Source organism: Cryptotermes secundus, unplaced genomic scaffold, assembly GCF_002891405.2.
Source record: "Cryptotermes secundus unplaced genomic scaffold, Csec_1.0 scaffold202, whole genome shotgun sequence".
Taxonomy (NCBI): domain Eukaryota; kingdom Metazoa; phylum Arthropoda; class Insecta; order Blattodea; family Kalotermitidae; genus Cryptotermes; species Cryptotermes secundus.
In genome coordinates, this window is record NW_019739210.1 from 7086 (window position 1) to 33416 (window position 26331).

The 26331-nt window shown below is 37.8% G+C and overlaps 1 protein-coding gene across 4 annotated transcripts; it reads left to right on the plus strand.

Annotated features, from left to right (window-relative positions):
• LOC111871652 (zinc finger protein 239) lies at positions 1-25460 on the plus strand. Of its 4 annotated transcripts, none has more exons than XM_033754330.1 (7): positions 1-257; positions 3626-3748; positions 10749-11150; positions 13947-14052; positions 18569-18682; positions 23094-23237; positions 24747-25460. In XM_033754330.1, the coding sequence occupies exons 1-7, from the start codon at positions 192-194 to the stop codon at positions 24995-24997; spliced, it is 1206 nt and encodes a 401-aa protein (XP_033610221.1). In that variant the 5' UTR covers positions 1-191; the 3' UTR covers positions 24998-25460. The 4 variants fall into 4 exon arrangements, with proteins under 4 accessions (XP_033610221.1, XP_023720657.1, XP_033610222.1 ...); XM_023864889.2 differs by having other exon boundaries at positions 23091-23237; positions 24747-25458; XM_033754331.1 differs by lacking the exon at positions 1-257 and adding an exon at positions 326-461 and having other exon boundaries at positions 23091-23237.
• The last annotated feature ends 871 nt before the right edge of the window (positions 25461-26331 follow it).

Consider the following 26331-nt stretch of genomic DNA (forward strand, 5'->3'; position numbering starts at 1 on the left):
CACATAGATGTAAATTCATGCGTAAATGTCGACTCTCGTTTCACAACATCAAATCAACGTCCTTACTTACTAATTAATCTAATTAGTTGCACAACATACCTCAACGGCGTACACACATTTTCAGAAACTACGCAGTATAACGGTCTTGGGGTCTTGTTTTTCCCGGTTGACAGTGCGTAGATAACCTTACCATGGTAATTGCGTGGAGAGAAATGGCACAGGAATTGCTGAATTTCTTTCCTAGATTACTTGCATTTGTAAGTAGTGATATGTTGCATTTTGTGTGTAGTTTTATAAACAAAAAGGTGCTATGGCAGCCGGTTAAAGTCAGTCCTTTTTTTTTTAATTTGTACGAGTTGCGACTGTAGAACTAACTTAACTTTAAACCTAACTAGGAAGCAGCAGAACTGCCCCAAAAAGTGCTGCAATGGTTGATTGGTATATCGTAATCTGTATTTGAGGTATGGAATATTTATGTAGTTTCAGATGTGTGTGCGTAAAAGTTCGCGTACATTCTGTTTCTCTCATGTTATAAAGCCTTATAGAGTTTTAGGTTAGGTTCGTTTGAATTGTTGTTCACTAGTTTATATTACTACGACATATGGACTTCTGAAGTTATGTAGCGGCTAACTTTATTATTTTATGGATCACATGTTGTAAATTACATTTTTTTTTTTTTGCAATGAATAAACCCTGAACACTGATCAAGTGATCATTGCTGTATAATATTCTGGAGGTCCTGGCTTAGGATCTGGTATGCAAGACCCGCTGTCTTGATTGAGACTTCTGGTGGTGTTCTACAGACACTATGGGGAAATTCCAGGATATGTCAAATTAGGCTGTGACTGCTTTCTTACATGTACTTCACAATTCACTGGTTATCCTATCATGCAGCTATGTATAATCTTAGTTACTGCATGTGTTATGAAATAACATAAGTAAAACTTATGAATTTACATAAGATGTGATAAAAGAGATGCAGCTGACCATGACTAGACTTCATTATATGCCTGCATTGGTGTCATCTGCATGCAGTGACACAAGTATGTGAATTTAATGATAATATGAAACGATAAATATAGAGTGTACAGAATACTCGCTCATGGATATACACACAAACCAAAATATCAGTATTTTGTGTGATCAGTGTTATAATCTATGTTGGCAACTCTATATATCATAGAGTAATGACAAGAGTCAGGATGGTAAGTTATTGCATTAAGATATACACACAAACCAAAATATCAGTATTTTGTGTGATCAGTGTTATAATCTATGTTGGCAACTCTATATATCATAGAGTAATGACAAGAGTCAGGATGTTAAGTTATTGCATTAAGAAGCTCCATGATAGCACTGACAACACAATTGAACAGTAACACACCAATACCACAAGCTGCCAGAATAGAATATGCTACATGACAGGAAGTATAGTGGGTGTAAATTATAGGGTTGTTAGCAAGACATGAAACAAAGACTGGCTGTACATATTGTTAAATAAAAGATGAAGCAAGTAGCCATCAGCAATTAAGAACAGATTAAATATCATCAGTACAGGTATTTAATTGTAGATGTATATAAATTACATGAGCAAACTGAACAACAATGAGAAGCTTTGCTAATTATGCCTTAAGAAGTTTTATCAGAAGATTGGCAGTAGGACAGACAAACCATTAATTAAATGGTGCAGTTAGTCACCTTTTGATAACATTGAGCAGTCATTGAAGCATGTTGCAACAAAGATAATATGTTAAAGAGTGTTCTAGGCATTTATATATATATATATATATATATATATTGTCGCATCTTCACTGCCATTGCTTAGTAGCGGCTTCCAGCGGTGGACATTCCCCTTCCTCACGGTTCCTGAACTGCCCCAGACCTCAGCCACCAGCTTCTGACAGCAACAGCTTTTTTTTTTATTGCTAGTGGGGTGGGACTAAGTCCCTTGCACTGCGGCCACTTCTGGCCTTTTGTATCAGCCCCAGATGATAATAGGTGAGGGTGATTGTGGAGCAATTGGTGGAATGAAAATTGGCAGGGGAAACCAAAGTACTTGGAGAAAACCTGCCCCAGTGCAACTTTGTCCACCACAAATCCCACTTGACTAGACCTAGGATCAAACCCTGGCCGCCGCGGTGGGAAGCCAGCGACTAACCGCTTGAGCTATGGCGCGGCCCCACAGCAACAGCTTACAATGACTGAACTGTGCCAATCCCCTACCACCTGACTGACCGACCAATGCTGACCACACAGAAGACACTGTTCCTCTGTTGCCGTACAGTTGTTTTCTGGAGTCATTACTTAGCAACAGCCTTTGTATAGTTGCTCATTTGCTTGTTCACCTGAAGTGAGTAGATTTTCGCTTTTGGCAAGTAAAAATTTCCAACAGTTGTTTTACCTAAATTTCTCCCTTCAATTCTTGAATGTTATTTTGAATTTTTGTGTTATTGTTCTAGCATCATTTTAACAAATTCTTGATGGACTTTATTCCCATCTCTAAAAAGCAGTCCTTAATTTTGCAAAGAGAAGGTCCAATGTTGAACCATGTAAAAGAACATGTTGAAATTGCACTTTAGTGAAGCTAGAAGACAATGTCAGACCAATGTAGATTTTTTTGTAGTATTTCAGTGGAAGAAATCCAAAAATTTCAGCTGACTGAAATAACACAGGCAAAAGCAAAACTTAGACAGGCAGAAGGAGGCTCATTAAATCAGGAATAAAGTGTGAGAAGAGGGATTTTCATACATCACCTTTAAGGTAACTGCACCCTAGTCTGATATTGATACGGCCTCATAGCCTGCTGGTATGAAATGAGAAGTTTTAATTTGTTTAAAATAACCATACTTCCCACTTTTATTACCACATTTCAAATCTGTTATGTGACCGAAAGAAACTTGTCAACTTACTGAAATCTGTTTCAGTACAAGAAAAAGAGCTCTCCTCTTCTCAGCAAGACGATATCGTTAGTGGCTGTCATTCTATATTCTGCAGCATCCTGTGAGAGAGACTATAATGAGATGAATCTTATAAAGAATAAACTTAGGTCACTGTTGCATAGTGACAGTTTAAAAGTTCTGCCAATGGTAAAACTAAGAGGACCACCAATTGAACTGTTGCAGTGACAGCATGTGGGAAACTGTTGGTACTATGCAAGCATGACAGTATTCCATATAAAGGGCCGCAGGTGCCATTTGTAAAGAGATCTGGTTATGCAGGAAGCAGGAACAAAGGAGATAAGTTTTACAGCAGAAGAAATGGTGGGGAGGGGAAGGCTATGGATGAATTTGAGTATTGACAAGTATGGAAACATTCTTCAGCTATTGTGTATGTGCGTGCGTGCATGCGTCAGGGCATTGAGTTAAACTAAGAGCACAACAGAGAAAATATTGGGGTTTAGGTTCAGAGTTTATTCATGGGAAGCAAAAGAAAAAAAGATTATGTAGTAATCAGTAATTTTTTTTTTGCATGTGACATTTTCGTATTAATCATGAGAAAACTGATTTTGTACTCTGTCAACTTGTTTTGCTTGTCTTTGTTACGTCCTGATAACCTATTCCTGATGTGCAGTAAAATATATATTTGCCACTTCTATCTGCAGTATGGTATACCCTTTTATTTCTAGTTGAAAGAAGCTGGGATACTGCAGTTCTATTCATTTTCTCATTCAGATCTCAGTGGAACATTGGAAACACATAAAGAGGAGGAATTCTTATCAAGATTAATTTCGTTTATGGAATGTTTGAAGGTGAGCTTATTACTGTAATAGCAAATTTACATTGTGGTTGCTTTGAAATCATAAATGGTATTTCATTGCACTGTGGTGACCATTTGCATATGCCCCATTTGCTTAAACAGTGTTTTTACAGGATTACACAGCAGCAAATGCCAGCCTCTGTACTACATATGTTAAAACAAAATTTTCTCATGTTAACTCGAGGTTAACAAGGGAAGTCTGGGATGAGGTTTATCACCAAACTGATGTAAACAAAGCTTATAGTCTTTTTTAGACAAGTATCGGGACCTTTTCCTGAACATGTTTCATATAAAAAAAGTTGTAAATGTAAAAAACATCAAATCCAGATGGATTACTAAAGGGGTAAAAGTTTCTAGACAGCGGCTTCAATTTCTATGTTACTTAAAGAAAAAGTTGATTCTTCCTAGGCATTCTTTGAACTATATAAAAAAGTATCAAAAAATTTATAAGAACGTGTTAGCAGATGCTCGTAAAAAAGAAAACGACAAATTCATCCAAAAATGAACAAACCGCTCTAAAGCATTATGGCAAATTATAAACTTTGAATCAGGGAAAGCTTTTAAAATAAATTATAAAACCTCGGATGTGGACTCCATGATTGACTTAGACCCCCTCCTCACTCCCGGTCATTTTAATTCTTTTTTTGTTGAAATTGCAGGAAAAATGGTAAACCAATTAAATGATCAAAAACCTAAGTATGACCAAGCATGTAAAGTTACTCCATTTTCTAAATCGATTTTTTTCGTACCAATTACAGAAAATGAGGTACTTAGTGTGACTAGTAAACTAAAAGGTAAACTCTCCGCGGGCTATGACGAAATCCCAGAAAAGTTAGTAAAATTTAGTATTCAACCTATTTGTAAACCTTTAACATTTATTTTTAATTTGTCTCTTTGTACTGGAATTTTTCCTGATCAGATGAAGATTGCCAAAGTTCGCCCTATTCATAAGAGAGGACGAATTCAAGAATTATCTAATTATAGACCTATTTCACTATTACCTGTTTTTTCTAAAATCTTTGAAACATTAATATATAACAGAGTAGTGAATTTCTTAAATAAACATAATTTGATATCTGATGCCCAAAATGGCTTTAGACAAAATAAATCAACTCATACAGCACTGCAATCATTTATTGAGGATGTTCAGAAAGCATTAGACAATAAGTTTTTTGCTTTGGGTATTTTTTTGGATCTTTCCAAGGCTTTCGATGTGATAAACCACAAATTACTGTTGGCTAAATTGGAACTTTATGGGTTTAGAGGAATTTCACTCTCTTTGATGAGATCATATCTTACGGGTAGATCCCAGTTTGTAGAAATTGACCATGTTGATGCCAAGTCTCCAAATCAAAAATCATTCTCCTCTTCGTGTAAGGAAATAAAGTACGGTGTTCCTCAGGGTTCGGTTCTGGGACCTCTTTTGTTTTTAATGTTTATAAACGATTTGCCTAAAGCTGTTCATGAAGCGAAAGTTGTTTTATTTGCAGATGACACCAATATACTAATTATTGACAAAAATCTTAAATCTTTAAATGATAAAACTATAGTTTCTATGCATCAATTAGAAAATTGGTTCGCGGTAAATCATCTTATTATTAATATTGAAAAGACAAAAGCACTCTTTTTTCAGGGACGTGGTCCCCGTCAAATTGATAAACCGGAACTTTATTTGAATAATAAGAAAATAACATACACAGCTAATTTAAAATTTTTAGGTATATATATTACAGAGAATTTAAGTTGGTCCTCTCACATTCACCATTTAGTTCAAAAATTAAACAAAACCATCTATCTTATCAAATCCTTACGAGATTTGGTCAGTCTTCCAATTTTGAGAAGTGTGTATTTTGCGAAATTTGAATCTTTATTGAGATATGGTATTATTTTTTGGGGCTGTGGTCAAAAGGACATTCAAACTGTATTTAAAATCCAAAAAAAATGTTTAAGACTGATCAAAAGAGTCAATAACAGGATATCGTGTAGAGAATTTTTTGGTGAATTTAAAATTTTAACCTTAACTTCATTGTATATCTTTGAGACGTTGTGTTTTTTAAGGAAAAATAGGATATATAACATCTCGTATTCAGATGTGCACGGTTATAACACAGTACATAAGCAGAATTTGTATGTCCAACCATGTAACACCTCACGTTGTAAAAGGAGTGTGATTAACATGGGAATAAGATTGTATAATAACTTGCCCTCTCAAATAAGAAGTATTCAAGAGTTCAAGGTTTTTAAGCATCAATCAAAGGATTACTTGTTGTGCAAAGCTTTTTATTCCCTTCAAGAATATATTTACAAGAATTAGCTTAATAATAGAACAAAGATACTTAGGTAATTTATTTTAGCTATTGCATGTAATTTATAGTTTAGCTTTTGTTGCCTTATTATACTCATCCACTGTTTTACCATATTCAAAGGACTTATTATGTTATTTTTCTATGGTTTCTTTATATTAGTAGTCATTTGATGTGATGTTTAATCTAATATATTTTTTTAAAAACTGACTTGTCCAATTGTACATAATGTAACAGTTATGGATGTTAAATCAATCAGTCAATCAATCAATCAATCAATCAATACATTTCTCTGACAGTGGTCAGACTGAAAGCAGTCCATTTTCACTCTGGCATGTTACATTTTAAGATTACAAATATATTTGATAAGTAGCTGCAGATAGCTGACATGGGGTGGTTATCCACTTATACTATTGGTAGGGTGGTAATAACTTCTCACCATAATAAATGAGCATGTTATGAAATGTTACATAGGTCCTTGGACTTTGATGAATTTTGTGGAATGACCTCAACAATATAAATGGACACAAGATTTGAGACTTGGAATGTGTGAAGTTAGATTCACTGAAAAAAAGTACCAATAGAATTAGTGAAGTGTATATTAGATTTAGTGGAGATACAGTACAGTAGTTTTTATGGGACAAGATTGGCATTCAGTGACCAGAAGATTATGCATTTTTCTGCATAAATGGTATTGTTAGTTGTTACTTAGGGATAAAATTTTTTTGTATGAAAGAGGATGATTATCACCTGTAGAGAGGACAGAGTTTGTGAGTGACAGAATGTTGTATACAATACAAAGAGGTCATTGGTGTGGTATTGTTCTTGTGCATGTCCCAGCTGAGAATAAACATGATATACAAAGAACAGCTTTTATGAGGAACTAGAGCACTAATTCTATCACTTTCTTAAGTGTCACATGAAAATGTTAGGAGGAATTGGAACTGAATGAGATCTGTTTCCTTCTAGTCTTTGCTGATTGTGGTAATTTATTGTGGGAAACATAAATACTGTAACAGGTGCTTGTAAAGAGGTTGATCTAGAAGTAAATCCAGAGAAAACATAATATATGTTGATATCTCATCACCAGGACAAACTCATAGGATGAGGATAGCTAATAGAGCCTTTAAAATATGACAGTGTTCAGATATTTTGAAGTGACACTAATATATCAAAGTTGTATTCTTCATTCATTCATCAGTAATCTGTCAGACGACAGGTCCACAGTCTCTTCCAAAACAGTTCCTCCACTTAATGCGATCTAGAGCTTTCTCCTTCAAATGAGAATATGCTCTTCTGTCCCCAAGGTCATCCAGCATTTTCTTACGTCTTCTTCCTCGTCTTCTTGTCACTTCTATCCACCCCTCTATCTTTCCTTCAATAACTTCTTTTAGAAGGCAGTTTCTGCATAAAACATGACCAATCCAATTAGCCTTCCATTTTCTTATTTCGTGTAGGATATTCCTCTGCTCACCGACTCTAATTAACACTTCTTCATTTCTCACATAATCAGTCCAACTGATCGTCTCCATCCTTCTCCAACACCACATTTTGAAGCTTTCCAGGTGTTTCTGATCTACTGCCCTAAGTGTCCAAGTTTCAGCCCCATACAAAGTGATGCTCCAAACGTAGCATTTCACTAGTTTCTTTCTCAAATTTAAGTCCAATTTGCTGGTAAAAAGATTCTTCTTGCTAAATGCAGCTTTTGCCGTGGCAATCCTAGATTTAATTTCACAAGTACGCCTTCCATCATCTGTTAACAAGCTACCCAAATATTTAAAACATTTCACATTCTCCAGTTGTTTTTGGTCTATCTTTATTGTGACTGGGGTTGGTTGTCTCAAAATTTTCATTACTTTTGTTTTTTCCACATTCATTTCCATGCCATAGCACCTTCCAATTTCGATTAGTATAGCAATCATACCCTGTAGCACAGTTTCTTCCTTAGCCATTAACACAAGGTCATCTGCATGTTTCACAGTTTGAATAATTTGCCCTCCTAATTTGAGGAAATTAAATTCAGATTACGTTTGGGGAATTGTTGTTACAATTCAATTCGGAAGTTTTGTCAGCTATGTAAAAATGTAAAGGCAGCTACAAGCAAAATTATAGTTCTCTATATTTTAACACAAAACTGTAATTTTGTCTATAGCTTGATGGATCTGAAACTTCTTTGTTCAAATGAAGGGAAAATATAGACCGAAAGTGTTTGAGAACAATGCTAAGGAGAAATCTTTGTGCCTCAGATGGATGAAGTGAGAGGTTGCTGGAGAAAATTGCATAATGTGGAGCTTTATAATTTGTGCTCCTCGCCAAATACTGTTAGAATCAGTGAAGGCATATTAGATTGGCTGAGCATTTAGGATGTATTGGAAATTAGGGAAGTGTTTGCAAATTTTTGGTAGGATGACTTGAAGAAAAGAGCCACTAAGAAGACCTGTGAATGGATGGAAGTGTGATATTGAAAGGATCTGAAAAGAATTGGATGACGGTGCAGATTGGATTCAGGTAGCTTAGTGTAGGGGCACATTGCATGTTCTTGTGAACACTAATGAACCTTTATGGTTTCTATAAAAGCTGGGAATTTCTCGAATAGCAAGGTGTCTTTTATCTTCTCAAGAAGGCCTCTGCTTCATGTACCTATTTTTACAAGTTATTCACAACTTATCTTATAACCTCAGGAGGTCATTCTGAGTGGGAGGTGGGGGTACATTTCTCAGTTGTTACAAAGCTGTCATTAGGGAAAGTTAAGATGCTTTGAATTCAGTGAACACTTTATTGTAACAAAAAATGATACTTAATTCTTATACATGAGTGTACATCCGGAGCTGGAGTAGAGTAGTCTGTATAGTGACTGGCTATGGTCTGGACAGTTGAGGTGTCAGAGTTCAAGTCTGGTAGGGTCAAGAATTTTCTCTTCTCCATGTTGTCCAAACCAACTCTGGGTTCCACCCAACATCCTGTCCAATAGGTACTGTGGGGTAAAGCGGCCAGGGCGTGAAGCTGACCGTTCACCTCCAACTAGTGCTAAGGTCAAGAAAATGTGGATCTATACATCCACTCTCCCACACGCCTTCATGGTATAGTGCTTTATTAGTTAAGCATGGAGACAACTTCATCTTACGTGATTGTACATACCCTGGACTGTCATTGCTGTAATAAGAATTCAAAATGTGTGCCATCAGTTTTGGTACAGAGTGTCAGATACTGATACGTATGCACTATGTTCATCTTATGGTCATCCATGTTTTGCTTTGACACATTCAGCTGGCAGGGACATACTGGGAAGCATCCCTCTTTCTTGCAGTTTTCTACAGACAGTACGAAATACTTGCCCACTGGGGAAACATCTTGAATATTTTTCAAAAGCAGCAAGAGCATTTTCATTACAATACCCACAAAGTGCATAACTGCATATTCTTCACTACAAAATGTAACCAAATGTAAACAGTATGTTCTCCATTCAGATTCCTTATGGTGTGCAAATGTTACACAACATGTAAGTAGTGTACAGTCTACTAGCCACTATTCTGCTTTTGTATTGTAACGTGTTTCCGTTTACTGAAGACGCCGTAGAGATGGTTAATTGGTTTATTTAACAATCTACAAATAACGGCTACAATTACTTATCACACAGTTGCGGGGTTTCACACTTTATAACCATAATCGCATTAATCTGTTAACACTGTTGCGGGGTTTCACACTTTATAACCCTATGCGCAAATCAGTTCGCTCTGTCTTCAGTGGTCTACACGTTTACAGTCGGGGAGCTGTGTATCACTGTATCACACACACTCCCAATTACACAATTACACACACGTCCGGTTCTTCTTTCCGCGACGGTTGTTATACTCCACTATAGTCGGCTGACTGGAGAACTGTTGATAACACACTCGCTCGTCGACTACTTAACTCAGCGATGTCCACATTATAACTGACTCCTAGCTGCTGTGCAGTTCCTTATATATCCGCCGTGGTGCCTGTTACGCGCCACGTCACAGTAGGAAGCGGTTACGGGTACGTAGTGTTGCACGTTATGTCACCGCGGAGGGGCGGGAGGGGGCGCTTCGTTACCGTGCGGAGGAGGGGGAGGGGAGCGCTGACTCACCCGCCGCGTCACTGCTGGTGGGGGGTGGTTCTCCTTAGCGCAACATGTCACAGTATGGATCTGCATGGACCTGTAGCCCAATGTGTTTGCACACTGACACCTGCACATTTCAGCATACACATCATTTTTGCCTACCCATATCTCTGTAACCACTGAGAATTGTTCCCATGTTAATATAACGTTTTTCTCTCAAAATGGCCTCGGGAACAACTTCCTAAGTTGTGACATAAAGTCATGAAACACACTGTATGTGTATACTTGTGTATATATATATATATATTTCACTGACACGATGGTTTTATATTATAACTATTTTTGACTAGAAATGTCTATTTGTGCAAGATGAGTTTAAACATATCGTTTTTACTCATATTTAGCATTACCTTTTTTTCAGCAACAGTGTTATTTGAGATGCAAGCTTTAAACAATGCCGGAAATTCTTGTAATGATTGCATGTCACTTTGGCAGCTGTTTCTTTTCTAAGAATACCTTAGAATGGACAGTATTATCTACTGAAGTCTTACAGAAAACAAAACAGTATGCTAAACTCTGGACAGATTTCATTTGTCTTTTAATTTCAGGCAACTCTTCAGCAATGTAAAGCACTTCAACTCAATACAAAGAGTGTAAATACTGATGTAATAACGTTTGAGGCAGACGTCAGAGAAAATGCTGAATGGCCACTAGACAAAGGCATTGGAGATGAAGCAAAAGTTATTATTCTGGATGAGAAAAGCCACAACAGCTGGTCAGAATTTGGAGGCCATAGCAATGATGGTTTCCAGAGTCACCAAGAAGGTGATAAAAATAAAGATGGTGGGAATCTTGATTGTCTTAATGATCCCAGCAGGTCACAGTTGTCAGAGCTCCATATGGTGGTCATGACAGGTACCAATGATAAAAACCCTGAAGACCTTGACTGCATTGAAAGTTCTTCCTCAGAAGCAAATAGGGCAACTGGTAAAGAAACTTCAAAAGACAAGGTAAATTGAAATTCTGTTCCCCCTCCCTTGTAAACTGGAGTTTTGAGCTGTAAAATATATACACAATATGTCCAGGTTCTGTTAGGACTGTTCATTAAAAATACAAGATGTGAATTATTTTCAAAATTTCACTCTTTTTATTCAAACTAGTCTCCTTCTGAATCAATACATAGCTGGAATCGATTGAAAAGTTTTCAAAAACAGTCACCGTACTCCTTTTGTGGAATCACATTTAGAAGTATGGTAGGTTCCCTTTGAATGTCCGGGATGGTGTCGTGACGGTCTCCTTTCATCGCTAACTTAACTTTTGGGAACAACAGAAATCTGCTGGAGCCAAATCTGGCGAATATGGAGGATGATCCAGGACTGTGGTCCCTTTTCTGGCCAAAAAATCGCAATTTGTGGTGTGGGGCATTGTCGTGGAGGAGAAACCAGGAACCTTGCTCTCTATATTCAGGTCAAATTTGAAGAATTCTCTCCCGCAAACGATTAAGGACTCTGAGATAATAATCAGAATTCACTGTTTGACCTTCTGGCAGAAATTCCTTATGAGTGATTCCTTTGGAATTGAAGAAAACAGTTAGCAGTGTCTTTACTTGACTCTTTTGCACGTGCACTTTCTTTGCTTTCAGCTTCTTTGGGCTCAACCACGCTGCACTCTACCTCTTTGTGAGAGGCTCATGTTGAGAACACCATGTCTTGTCACCAGTAACAATCAATTTTGTGTATCTCTTTGGGCTCATCGTAACACGTCTTTGCAGTGTTCCACTCTGGCATGTTTTTCATCGCCTGACAGCATGTCCGGTACAAACTGTGCGCAGACTTTCTGTTTGCCCAAATCCTAGGTCAAAATTTGATGCACAGTACTTTTTGGTATTCCCAAAAGCTCCTCAATGAGTCTTGCAGAAACACATCTGTCTGATGCAAGGATTTTGGTCACTTTTTTTCACATTTTCTTCAGTGCGACTTGTTCTCGGCTTTGATTTACGTGGAGCATCTTCATTGTCCTCCCTGCCTTCACAAAATACAGCATACCACCGAAAAGTATTCGAGCGACTCAAAGAATCACTACCATACATACTTTTCATCATTTTGTACGCTTCTCTGGCTGGTTTGCCTTCAAAAAAATTTGATGTTGGCTGTCTGTTCAACCATCATTTTCTGACGAGCGTCAGAACAGTACTGTTACATTCAAGGTCAGAACACATGATGCAGCTATGGTTGCACTTTGAAATTATAGACAGCCACAGCTGACACTCCAAGAATCTTAATGCCAACAGATGACATTGCAGGGCAAAATAAAAAAAAAAGAAGTCCTAACAGATCCTGGACACACCATGTATATGCACACAGGTTGAGGCAAATTAAATTTATCTGCAGTACATGGAAAGAAAGTTCTGTGCTGGTGTAGAGTTTTGGAAGTTGCAGGGAGAATGCTAGATCTGTTGCTAATATAGTCAAGTGAGCTTCTCTAAATTCCTATTAGAATAGAATGATGCAACCACAACTCAGCATTTCAGTATTCTTCATAAAGCTCGACAGCTTCATTTCTTAAACGCTTTGGCCTGCTCAACAATTTCCTTCCAACTACCTCTGTCCTGTGTGCAAGTTGTCCAGTTATAAATTGCTAAGTCCTTTAGATCTTCCCTTACGTCATCTTTCCATCTAATCTTAGGTTCGCCTCTCTTTCTTACAGCATGTGGCTGCCAGTCATTCTTTTAACTGTTCGTCCAGCCTCCATCCTTGACATGTATCCAAGCCAACTTATTCTTTGGGCTTTGATGAACTTAACTGTGTTCCTTGCTTTTATTAGATTATCTAGTTTGTCATTTGTTTTAATTCTCCAGGAGCCATAAGAGTTTCTTAATGGCCTGAAGATCTTTCTTAGAATTTTCCTTTCAAAGACTAAAAGTCTATGTTTAATGGCTTCTTTAAGTGTCCAGGTTTCACAGGCATAGGCTGCTGTTGGTCTAATTACCATCTGAGAATTCCCGTATTAGTAAGATGAAAAATGTGTAGTGTAGTCAGATATTTTCGCTGCATAGTTACTGGATCTTTTTGTGTGTCATTTAGGTTACAGTGCCATTGGTAATCTCATGTTTCAGTTTGCTGCTGCTGCTGCTGTTATATTTTTTGGTTCACATATTTTGAGACATTACCTGGACAGTTTTATTTCCATTTCAAAGATAGAAAATTATGATACTCTCCTCTGTAGCTAATCTGTTTCATTTGTGAAGTTAATTTTTTTTGTGAACTGTGTAATGTGGGTAACTGATAGTTGAGACAGGAAGGACAGTTCTCAGAATGAAGGTCTGTAGAGATAATTTTGAAAGAACACTAGGTACTCAATTCATAACTGAAGTTTCTCATTGAAGAGTTAATGTAGATGTAGAGAAATTGAGTGTAACTAGTTACAGGTGTCCAAGAAAGAATACACACATTTTAAACATTTTTGTTGAGAAAATAAACAGGGCTAGGAGAATACAGATTTCACCACATGAAACATCTACTCAGAAAGTTTTTCCCTGCCTTTCTTCATTTCACTGCACATCAACCTGAGTGCACATTGTCCATCCAGTATTCAAATTCCCTGAAACTGGCACATGTGCACTTGATAGAACCAATATCATGTGTAAATCTTTGACAGCTGTAATGTAGCGAAAACGTCTACCCTTCTGGCTCTATTTATTTTCTCAATAAAAAATGTTTGAATTGTGTTCTCTCATTCTCAGACATTCTGTATGAATGATAGTTTTCTGGTAAAGTGGTTTTTATTAACAAATTGTATTTTTGCAGTCCATAAAATTTGAGCGACTGTGTAATGGAATGTATAGCTGTCCTGCCTGTGACAAAACATTCAGCACTAGGTCTGCAATTGTTCGACACTACAGGACACATACCGGTATGATGATATTTTATTTTTCTGATGTCATAAATTACAAGTATCTTGTATATACAGAATCCTCTCATTAGAGTGATATCTGTTTCCCCTCCATTTCACTTAATTTCTGTGCGTGTTGCTAGGTGATTATAACCAGTCTTTACAGTCTTTTATGTCTGCCACTATTTCATTGCTTGATATGGTCCATCACCATGGTGGTAAATACAGTAACACGGGGTGTGCGGATGAAAAGTATCCAAAATAAAGGATTTATATCTCGGAAACTAATTGTCATACACACACATCTGGTTGATGTCATCGGAAAGAAAAACTCTGAATTTTATTTTTTCATGCCCGGCTTATACGCATGTGCCAGCTGGTGACCTTCGGCAAGCTCAGCAACAATGTCCACACCACAGGAACATGTTCAATGCATGTTGTGTCTAACAGATTTGCAATCTCTTACTACTGTCCAGTGTCATTTTAGAATGCAATATTTATGTCAGACCTCCTGCATGGAAAAGTGCGGTTCTGGGACAACAAACTGAGGACTGTAGGTAGTCTGTTGCATGTAAAATTTCCTGGAAAGACACAGACCTCTGAAGAAAATATCAGTCGCATTAGAGAGGCATTCCAGCGAAATCTGCACAAATCAATTTGAGCTGCTAGCTAGCAGTTACAAATTCCATGTTCAGCAGTGCACAATGCGCTATACAAAAGGCTCTGCCTAAGAGTGTACAAGATTCAAATGATTCGTGCACTAAAACCGAGTGACCAAGTAGCACGCACAAACTTCACTGTAGACATGCTAGAAAGAATTGACATGTCACCCGATTTCTATCACCAAGTGTGCTTCTTGGATGAGACAGTGTTCCACATCAGTGGAGTTGTAAGCAGGTACAACTGCAGGATTTGGGCCAGTCAAAATCCACATGTCACATGTGAGTTGGAGAGAGGCAGCCCCAAAGTGAACATGTGGGCAGGCTTAATGCATGACAAGTTGACTGAACCGTTTCTATTTTTGGAAAAGACTGTGACCAGATGTTCATACTTAACATGCTGGAGCTTTATGAGCTGCTCCAGTTACCATCTCAAACCATCCTACAACAATTCTGCCACCATGGTAGGAATCACCTAGACAGAGAGATGATTGGCAGAGGTGGACCAAACACTTGACCTCCTAGGTTGCCAGATTTAACTCCATTGGATATTTTCTTGTGTGGTTAAGTGAAGAACATTGTCTGCCAGGTTAAGATCAACAACCTTCAACGCTTGAAAGCCCACATAAGGGATGTTGTGGCTACAGTAACACCAAAACACCAAACATGCTTCAAGCAATGTGGAATGAAGTTGCATATCGTCTGGATGTGTGTCATGCCACAAAGGCAGCCCACATTGAAATGTATGGAGAAAATGATGTACTCAGAAAAAAAAAACTTTGATAGCTTCCTTTTGTAATGGTGTAACCCATAAATGTGTGTAGTAAATGCTTTCTGAGATATGATTATTTTATTGTGGATACCTTTCATCTGGCACTCTATACAAAATTGGTCTCTGGGGATATTTTATTTATAGGAATGCCATGACAAATGAGGGATACAATTATTTCAGTATGATTTAATTAAAGAAAACAAAAGCATATAATGATCATTTTCAGTAGTGTAACATATAAAGAGAACTGATACGGTGGATGTGTCATTAAGGCGTGTTTATTTTGATCTCACCTGCATAAACCATAGATTTGAATCCAGGTTATCCCATTAGTGTGTGCGTGTGCACGTGGGTGGATGCATGCATTTTCATCATCACTGATAATCTTTATCAATGTTGTGGCATAGGGATCATTTCTATAACAATAGAGGAATGTTTGTAAACATTCTCACTGCAAGGGATACAGGCAACAATAGAAGAACTGCCTTTTCTCTGTGACAGCCGGTAAACACCCCACCCTTAAGACCGTGACAACAATATAGGGGAAACTGTGATATGTGGTCCGTGCCAAGCAAACGCATGGAACAGTAGGACATCTGTTGCCAGGCAATGAAGCTGTAAACATGTGTCCTTAACAAAAGAAGAGGGTGTTTTCCACGTGGTCTGTGCAGAGGCGTTATCTTGAAGACAGTCAATGCTACGAGTCAGTCAGTTCTCAGTAGGAGATAGCCATGGGGAGTTCGTAGAAGAAGAAGAAGAATTAGAAGTTGGTCTGTGAAGACTTAACATGTGATTTGAAGACTTTAGTTATGTATTATAAGTACAGTCATCTTGGAAGTGTTATAATTAGTTGCAGTTATGACCTGTAAGTGGTCAGTAAATCCAGTTACCAATCTGAACCCCATCTTTAGTCGCTGATACACATGAGAGTATCATTATTATTTACCCAGTACCAAGGCTCTACATGCGACATAAATAATATTAATCAGAGTAATGAGCTTCTGGGGTGTAATCCCACTGTCCAAAGAGTACTCTTGAAATTTCTGAGTATGTTGATGAAAGTATTTAGGTGAAAGGTTGTTCAGATGTCATATTTCCTATATATTGCCTGTAAACATAATGTTACGCAACAGTGGTAGCTATCCCATAACTGTTTTCTGTGTTGTCAATGCGGAAACTACTAGAGTAGTGAGTAGTGGGTATTGAGCCAGTTAACTAGAGAGAGAGAGTAGCCAGTAAGTTGCAGTCTAGCATTTGCCGGAGTGAATGGAAGCAGAAGACGTAATTGTGATACTGCGTAGTGGTGTCATTGTGAATTGTAAGGGCGAGTGGAATAAATTTGCTTGATCCAAGACGGCGTGAAGTTATTTGTTGTGTGACATATCCAACACGTGACAATATATAGAGTAAAAATTGTAATTAACTGTTAATTAGTGGTTCAGATACAAGTTCATTCATTCATTCCAGTCATTCATTCATCAATGGCGCTACAGCCCTTTGTTGGGCCCTCGCCTCTTTTTCAGTTTTGTAATCTTTTTTTGCACAGACAATAGGACTCCTTGGACAAGTGATCAGCTGTAAGATTTGAGGCTTTCACGGCGGTGACTATGAAGAAAGCANCAGCTGGTTGCAAGGCTGCTACCTAGACACAGGACAACACAAACAGAATAAACTCACGCCTTAAGTGTGGTTCAAGTGAGCGAAGACAGTTCGTGCCTTAGACCACGCAGCTACTGTGATTGGCTCACATACAAGTTATTATAGTATTATCACATGTTGGGTGTATGTCAAATGACAAATAACTTTACACCGTATTGAATGTATCGAATTTATTGAACACTTGCTCTCACAATTACACAAGTACTGCCATCTGCAGTATCACAATTACGTCTTCTGATGTAGTCCTTTCCATTCACTCGATGCAACTCAACTCATAGCGGCTGGACTTCACGATCCACAGTGTGTCACTACTGATCACACACTGTCTTCACATACTGCTCAGCTGGCATTTTATACTGTTCGCTGTTGCCTCGTGTTGCAGCGGTGCCCCCCCTGTTACATCACCGCGGGGAAGGGGGGCAGAGTGTTGAGTGGCCTGTTACCGTAGCAGCGATAGCACTCCGATGTTATGTCACCGCTGGCGGGGGAGGGGGTGTCCTGCATAGTGCAAATACATCACAGTATATTGCCACCTTATGTTGCTGCTTGAAAAGATACATAACTTGATAGAATACGTGAAGAGTTCTACCTTCTTGGATGTGAAGTCATGTAATGTGGTGAGAGTTAACCAACATTTCAGCACCTCTGTCTTCAGGGTTAAAGAATAAGCCAAGATAAAATTCTTCATAATCACTGCTGTGAGAGCCTTAAATCCAACACTGACAGAATACATGGCTGATATTTCTTATAGTTTTGAAAGTGATATGAATTATTTGGGTAAAACTATCTTCATGGAGATAGCATAAGTATACAGTTCAGTAATATGTACAAAATATGTAAATACTTTATATGTTATTATGTTACTTTTTCATTTTATCACTGTAATAACCTCGCAGTCTTCTCTGTCCCCATACTTATGTGTATCTACCTAAGTTCCTTACCTGTAGAGCCCCATAATTTGGTCAGAATCATGCAGAAAATACTTTACTCTTTTTCTTTTTTTTTTTGCCCAGAACCAACTGTGTGAGACAAAATGTGTAAAAGTTGCATAAATAGCCAAAAGGTGATTTTAGGGAAGAGAACACTGTAGCTGTATGTTAAATTTCCCTTTTTCTAGTTTTCAGGCAGGAATGAAAATTTAGTTAGTAATGTCAGGTGGCACATGATCATTAGAGTAAGTATAATAATTATAACTTATATAATAATATAACTTTGTAACTTCATAATAATTCATCTACATATTCGTTACTTAAAAATTAAAATACATTTAAATTGGTTGTGATGTACATAGGTTAAACTTTCCTGTCCTCTCTCCTTTCCAAATAATAATGTAAATATTTTTGTGTCAACTGAGTGGTCTGTCAAATCAACGAATTGTGTCTTTGGTGGTTTCTTATGTTGGCATAACTTGCTGCTTTGTAGGGTGATGTCATGCTGTGTGTTTCAGGGGAGAGACCCTTTCCTTGTGACTTCTGCAACAAGACATTTGCATCTAAGACTAGTGTTGAGTCGCATCTCCTGCGACAGCACAATCTGAATACTGAGTCTGCATTGGCTTGCCGTGAGTGCATTACTTGACAGGTGACTCTGTCTCATTGCATGCGTATATTATATTGTCATTTGAATGAACAAATTAGGTTGCTGTTACAGTGATTGTTTTAAGAAAAGTCCGTCTCAACATTCAGTAAAGGTTAAGTGAAATGAAGTTTTTACAGAAGTAAACTTAATATATACCTACTAGTTGGCTCTTTATCCTCTGAGAACTTTTACCTCCTTTACTATAGATGCCCTTTCTCCTCTATTATTTGCCTTCAGCATTCATCTCTTATCCTACACCTGTATTGAATCATTCTCTACATCCTCTGGCCTTCCCCTATTTCTTCTGTTGTTCAAGAATCTTCTTAACCACCGTTGCTAGATGTACTCTAATGCTATGCCTCAGCCACTGTAACCTTTTCATCTACCTACCATGCTGTTGGATAGAGGATCTCACCCAATTTTCTCTTTGAGGGTGCTTAATTCAGCATTACGCTACACCCTACCCCACACGCTTTACTTCCTCACGGTGTAGTGCCTCTGCTAAATTCAGCGTTATGAGTCTTGTATCCCAGGGGTACATGGGTGTTGGCTCACTTATGTCGTTTCGGATGCAGGCTCGATCGGTTAATCCCCCAGCACAGGTTCCACATGAACCTTCTCACTGCCTGACTTCTACTCCCTCACTCCCTCATTACCCCCGCTGCTGCTTTTTGAAACCATGTTCTTACCGCAATCTCGAACCTTCCACCCGGCGGACTACAAGACCAAGCGCACGGACGAAAGAAGGTATACCTACTCCCCCCATGAATGCAATGGACTCACCAACCTCCCTTCTGTCCCTTGCAACAAAAGGCCAGTTCAGAGGACCATGATCCCTCCGTGGCATCTCATTTCCACAGCCAAACCCAGTCGCTATGCACAAACAAATAAGACACCTCGTGAAGGATGTGTACGGTTACAACGCTCACAACATTCAGAATGCAGGGCTCGATAAAATTTTCTGCAATGGTTTGAGTTTCAACTGACATTGCTTTTGTTTGGTTACTACATATGATGTTTTCAGTAACTTATTGTTCGTTGGAGATCTGCATTGCTTGAATCATGGCTTGTTTTCAGCTTGTCAATCTTAGAAGCAAAGAATGTCACATCCTAGATATTAAAATCTGTATGCTGACTCTGAATATGACTCTTTATTTTGGCTGGCATAAGCAAGCTGTTTTGTAAGATTTTCTAATATACCATGCAAATAGCACCAGGATAGTTTTCAGGTATATCTTCCAATTGATTTCATAGTGGTAATTCATTTCCAACACTTGTGCACAAAGGATTGCTAGTATTAACATTCGTGGGTAGGGACTTTCTGCTTCATGTTCTGTTCCCATAGTTATGATGTAAATATCGCCATGTAAATTGTGTTGCAGTTTGTTCATGGTTGATGGAATAGCCTTGCCTATGAAAGTGAACCTTTTTTTTTGGCAGACTGATTTTTAGCCGTTGACCCACTGAAAGTCAGTATCCAATTTAACATGAAATCAATAATTGAAGTACCAGTATCATATTTTAAGTTTAAGTTGCAAAGAATTGTTAAATGATACACTCTAATTTCACTGTGTAAAACACAGACACAGACATGTCCTATGTCATGTATAATGATCCATGGATGTGAAGTGAATAAATAAATAAATAAATAAATAAATATGTGTGCAAAAAAAAAACTGCTGTCAAACTAAACATGATCAGCTGTTTTGTGGCTATATAATATCATAGATATGTATTTACTGTATGAAATTACTGAACAGTGTCATGTTAACTTTATCAGTTTGTCTGTTGGGAAGTGAGGTTATTGTTAGGCTTCCTGTTATGGAAGCTGTTGAACTACAATGAAATATATTTAAGAGCTACTTACAGAAATATCTCTGTGTTGGCAGTGAGGACACAACAGTTGCCATGGATGGAATTATCTGAATCCTGGCCACTATAAAGAAAATGCAAAAAAAATATAAAATCTAGAAATGTACTCCTGAAATTTATTTTTACTGTGAAGTGGGAAAGACTGCTATTACATGATCTTAGTTTTGGAACACCTTAATCTAGGTAGCAGACCACCAGTGTTCTGCAGGAGCGTAGTTTAAGGACTAGTGATATTAAGCCTAGGACTTAGAATGTACAAAGCATGAGCAAGCTAGCATTTCTTTTAACCTGTATAGCTGTAGTTCCATTTGTTGCTAAGTGTTCTAATCCATTGTTGTAACTCTCGCATCAAGGTTTCATTGAAATTATGCAGAAAACAAATGTGAAGGTATGTTCTTAACCCAACACAGCCATCTGATGTGCACAAGACACTGCATTTAATCAAGGAGGAAACTTGGCTACACCGCTGACCGGGCCCAACATTCTGCACAGTTTGCTGCTGTAACTGCTGATAGCAGAATGAGTCATTAGCGCTGATAAACGCATGCTGTCATGTGGCATGATCTTGTCACTGCAGTTAAAGTCACATTAATAGTCAGTCTGTGTTAGAGATGTCGATAGGCAGTCGATGTTTATACTGAAATGAAGTTCGCTAGTGAACAGCATATGTTTATTGTCAAAAAGTCTACAAGAATAAACCTCGCACCACTGAAGCTCTGCAGAATGAAAAAACACGCATAATTAGTTCAATTACCATGGACCATCTTCAGAAAGTGTTGCATAATTTATTTATGCGATGGAAGGCGTGTTTGCAAACAGAAGGGAGTCACTTCTGGCACCTATTATAAAGCACGGTAAGTTTGTGTTATCTTTTTACAGTATTCCTGTAAATGTGTGCATGTACAGAAACTGATGTGAGGGAATCTGCAACAGGACTGCACTCAAGCTAGTGGGGAAGGGCACAGTAGTCGCAGAGAAATGATCTCTCTGCTCTACAGTAGTGCGTGTGCGCTTATGTATCAGTGCTAATGATTCATTCTGCTGTGGGCAGTTACAGCAACAATCTATGAGGAATTTTGATCCCGGTTAGCGCTGTAGTGCCCACATATTTAGAATATCACGGCAGTGTTAGCTTATAGCATATTTCATATGGTGAGTTGTTACAGTGTGCTACAAATGCTTGGTATATAGTGAAAGGTGGGTGAATAATATTAAAATTTATCTTAAGAGAGATAGGATAGAGTGGTATGGACTGAATTGATACGGCTCAGGATAAGGACCTTTGGAGTGCTCTTCTGAATATGATAATGAACCTCCAGGTTTCACAAAATGTTGGGAAATTCTTGAGTAGCTGCACAACTGGCTTCTTCTCAAGAAGGGCTCATCTCCATGGAGTTAGTTATGTGTTGAAAGGCGAAAAATTTGACTCTCTTTTCCATGGCTTGTTGTTACAACTCTGTGTTTAGTTGGATGAACCTTCAGATCTCTTCTAATGCCCTCGTTTCAGATTTTATCTTTTTGTCCTTTTTGTGGAGACTCTAGAAGGTACTGCTTTTAATCTGCTTACATCTGTCTTAATTCTGTGCCTTCAGTACATTTGTTACTTGTGTCAGAGCAGGTAATACGTGTGTAAAACATAACTTTAATCTTCCTAGCAGTTACTATTTGCAAATTATATCTGGTAAAATTATCCATCTCGGTGGATTTTCTCTTCCCCTTAGATTTGTCTTTCTAAAATTTTAGCACCCAAATAATAAAAAACTTCATTAATGTAGTTACTATAGGATTCTGACGATGGTGTATAACACACAGAGATATTGGGTCCAAAAACCCAATATCTCTGTTCAATGAAGTACCATCTAATTTACCCATCTTCAAAGCCAATTTTCATCACTCTGTTTTTAATTTTATTTAGCTCAGGCTACAGGCTGGATGACTGGCATTTGATTTCCAGTAGAAGCAGGATTTTTCTCTTTATCACCATGTCTGCACTGGCTCTGGGCCAACCTAGTCTTCTGTTCAGTGTGTACCTGGGCCCATTCCCTGGATGTAATAAAGTGGTCACATTGTTTAATAGTCATTCGCCTCCATCTAGTGCCATACATCTTGGTATAGTTTTTAATTAATTAAACTCAGAGGAAGTTGTATTAAACTCTCATATCGGTATGTGATTTATTTTTGGACATTTTCTTTACTCACTAAAAGCAAGATAAAAGTTCAACATTGCAGTCTTGTCTTAGGAGGGGCCTGATATGTGTGAATATATTTCAGATGCAACAGTGACAAGAGTGAGAAATCCAGTGGCCAGTATTAAATTGCTTATGTAATAAACTATAACCATACACAGCCAAGCTAAAGTCATTACTTAATGGCCCATATTGGTCCACCAAAGGCATTATATAACTGAATTTGTTATCATTGCTCAGGAAGAACAGCCATAAAGGAAGAACAAGTGTAAAAGAGTTTATTTCACTTCTCACTATAGAATGAGGTAATAATGTTATTCTTCACACCTACAGCAGATTGTGGCAAGCTGTTTGTACGTCGCAGCTCCCTGGAAGTTCACTTGATGACCCACAGTAAAGATAAGCCATTTCCATGTGATGTGTGTGGAAAGAAGTTTTCTCAGAAAGTCACCCGGAATATCCACCTTGCCAGGCACACAGGTGAATTGAATTAAACGACCTCTTGCCCTTAGACAAATAATAATCCATTGATGTTGACATTTCCATTAGTAAACCTGATGTCAGGCATCTTTTTCACCAGCTTCTTCTGTTAGTGCTGTACAGCGTAGTCACATCTTATGCAAGGGTGCATTCCTGAAGACCTTGCATAATTCAAGACAAGTTTTCTCATATGAATAAATGTAAAGTAAGGAGGATTTTCAGGATTTGCGATTCACATTATTTCAAACTTTGCACAGAAATTGGTACCATTTCTGATTCACATGAAGCATAACTGCATTGTAGTTGTGTATGTGTAGTATCCGCTCTTGAGAAATCATTCACTGAATAGTGCCATTCGTCAATATCTGAGGCCATCTCCATTTTGATGTCATTAGTGCTATCATTATTCTGAGGGGTTGGCCTCTCTAAAGATGGTATTTGCCCCAGTATTTGCATGTTGAGACTAAAGAACTTCCCAGTGAGGGTAGCCTACATTTTTTGAGATTTGATGTAGGCATTTCCTAAACTGGACTCTTAGATGTAACTACTGCTGCCCAGTCCTTTGTTCGTGTAATGGTCTGTGGTCTAAATTTAAGTCTCATTCTTCCATGAACTTTATTGCATGATTTGAAATCATGCATGGATTGTGATGTGTTGTAATTTTCATGTAATCGCATGGACTGTGATGTGTTGTAATGTTCACGTAATCAGGCTATGACATAAAATGCATTAAAGTAGAAGTTAATATAGCAATAAAGGTTTAAACTTATGTTTGAAAGGCATGCAGATTGAGTCTCCCTTGGGTCGCTTACGGCTGATCAGTGTTTGTCATGGTTTTCCTCGAGTCTTCTTACCTGAATACCTGAATAGAATCTCCAGAATGGCCACAGTCATATCCTTTCATATCCCTACCTACCCATAATCTTGGTCAGTGCTTTATAATCTCTACATCTGAAATGAGTCATTCAGCCTGCTTACGGTTTTGCATACTTTTCCTAACTTTCTAAATCACATCCAGGGAAAGAAATCTGACAGAAATTCATGTATAGTCTGTATTAAATGACACGGGATTTCAGGAATTTTAAATAATATTGAATTCATGTTTTGTCACAAGGTAAAAATTAAAGAGAGGATTTGTATTCTGCTCAACGTCATAATAGCATCATTTTGATGCTGTTTTGATGGAGGCATTTTACAGTTAGGATTACTGGCTTTTCTGGACTCTGTCCACCGTGTACAATTAATATTGTGATTACAACATGTTTTGGAAACAGGCTGCTCCTGAAGCTGGAAACACATCCAGCTTGCAAAATATTGTACCCTGTCCATATTGCTAGATGATGGAAAAGTTAAAAAATTCAGTAAACCTAAATCACAGCAGCATATTACAAGATTCCAGAAACATGGAAAGGTTGCAGACCCCTGCCTTAGGGTAACAGTAATGCTGTTAGGAAAGAATGCTTCTGGTGTTGAATGATGGTAATAAACAAAGCTTCTGTTTTCCTAAAGGAAGATACGATCACACCTGTGATATCTGTCACAAAAAGTTTGCTTCACGTGCCAAACTCAATGAGCATATGCACCGGCACCAAAGTCCACGGTTCAGATGTGATGAATGTGGGAGGCAGTTTGTGCGTCAGGATGCACTTCATTCTCATCAGAGAGTTCACACAGGCGAGCGACCTTATCAATGTCCAGTCTGCAGGAAGTCTTTCCACACCACATCAAACCTTCGTCTTCATGAGCAGGTACCTTCATAAGTATTTATTATGAAATGTTAGAGACAGGCTTTGTAAAATTGTTTTCCAAGACTTGTAGTAGTATATACTTGGGAGGAGGGGATTATGCCCTTGGCAGAACCTCAAGATTGGAGGAGTAATTAGTATTCTGTATTTATCTGAATGTAGGACAATTTGGCATCTGAAAAATCAGATGTCAACTAATAGTGATGAGAAGGAAACATAATTAGGACATGTTTTTGTGACCAGTAGTACAGTGCATTTAATGTTTGTAGTGGGTAGATTTGCTGTTCACCATGTGGGTGGTGGAATTGCTCTTAATACATATACGCTGCATGACATCCTAACATAATTACTAAATGAAAGCAAACAGTATGTGAATTTTTTTATAGCATACCATTTTTACTTTCATAATATATATACCCCTACTTCTAGACAAGATTTGGAGAGAAAATTAAATTCCAGGTTTGTACCCATAATAGAATTTTAGTTAAATGAATAATTTTCACAGACATATGATTGAAGTTCCTCATGCTGTGTTGCCATTTTGCATTTGACTTCAGTAGCATTTTTGTGAAGTAATACATTCAATTAACATTTTCCATGAAAAATATGCATCTGTCAAAATTTTATCGAGGGATGTTTTCATATGGTGGAGTCAGTACACATGAGTATCTGTACCATGTTGCTACATCACATTTACCTGTAACTGCCCCAGTGTAATGTTAAAATTATACTCTGAACAGTATCCTGTTGAATAAACTTGAATACTATGGCATTGTAGGGAAATTCAATGCCTTGATCAAATCTTACCTTACAGAGAGATACCAGAGGGTGATAATTCAAAATAATTCTAGAAATAGTTACTCTGAATGGGAGATAGTCAAACACGGGGTGCCGCAGGGATCTATCTTGGGCCCTCTATTTTTTCTTTTATTTATTAACGATCTGCCTTTGACGGTTTCTAAAAATAATACATTAGTGCTGTATGCTGATGACACCAGTATGATTGTAACTGGTTCTAATCCTGTACACTTTTTGACGGAGATAAATACCACTCTTGATGACTTAAATAAGTGGTTTAGGAGTAATCTGATTTATTTAAATTTTGACAAAACACATCTTTTACAATTTCGGACTAAAACAGTCAGAAGCTTGATTTAAACATTACTTTTGCAGATAAGCATATCACTGATCTTACTAATATCAAGTTTCTAGGATTGATTATTGATGAAAAGTTGTCATGGAAGGGGCACATTGAACATGTTTTAAAAAAGTTAAGTTCCGCTTGTTATGCTATCAGGATTGTCACGCCCCTTATGACGGAGAATACTCTAAGAATGATATATTTTGCA

Coding starts and splice junctions, on each gene's coding strand:
- LOC111871652 (XM_023864889.2), top strand. CDS start 192: ATGGTAATTGCGTGGAGAGAAATGGCACAGGAATTGCTGAATTTCTTT. Junction 3,749..10,748: donor CGTTTATGGAATGTTTGAAG/GTGAGCTTATTA, acceptor TTTTAATTTCAG/GCAACTCTTCAGCAATGTAA. Junction 23,238..24,746: donor CCACCTTGCCAGGCACACAG/GTGAATTGAATT, acceptor GTTTTCCTAAAG/GAAGATACGATCACACCTGT.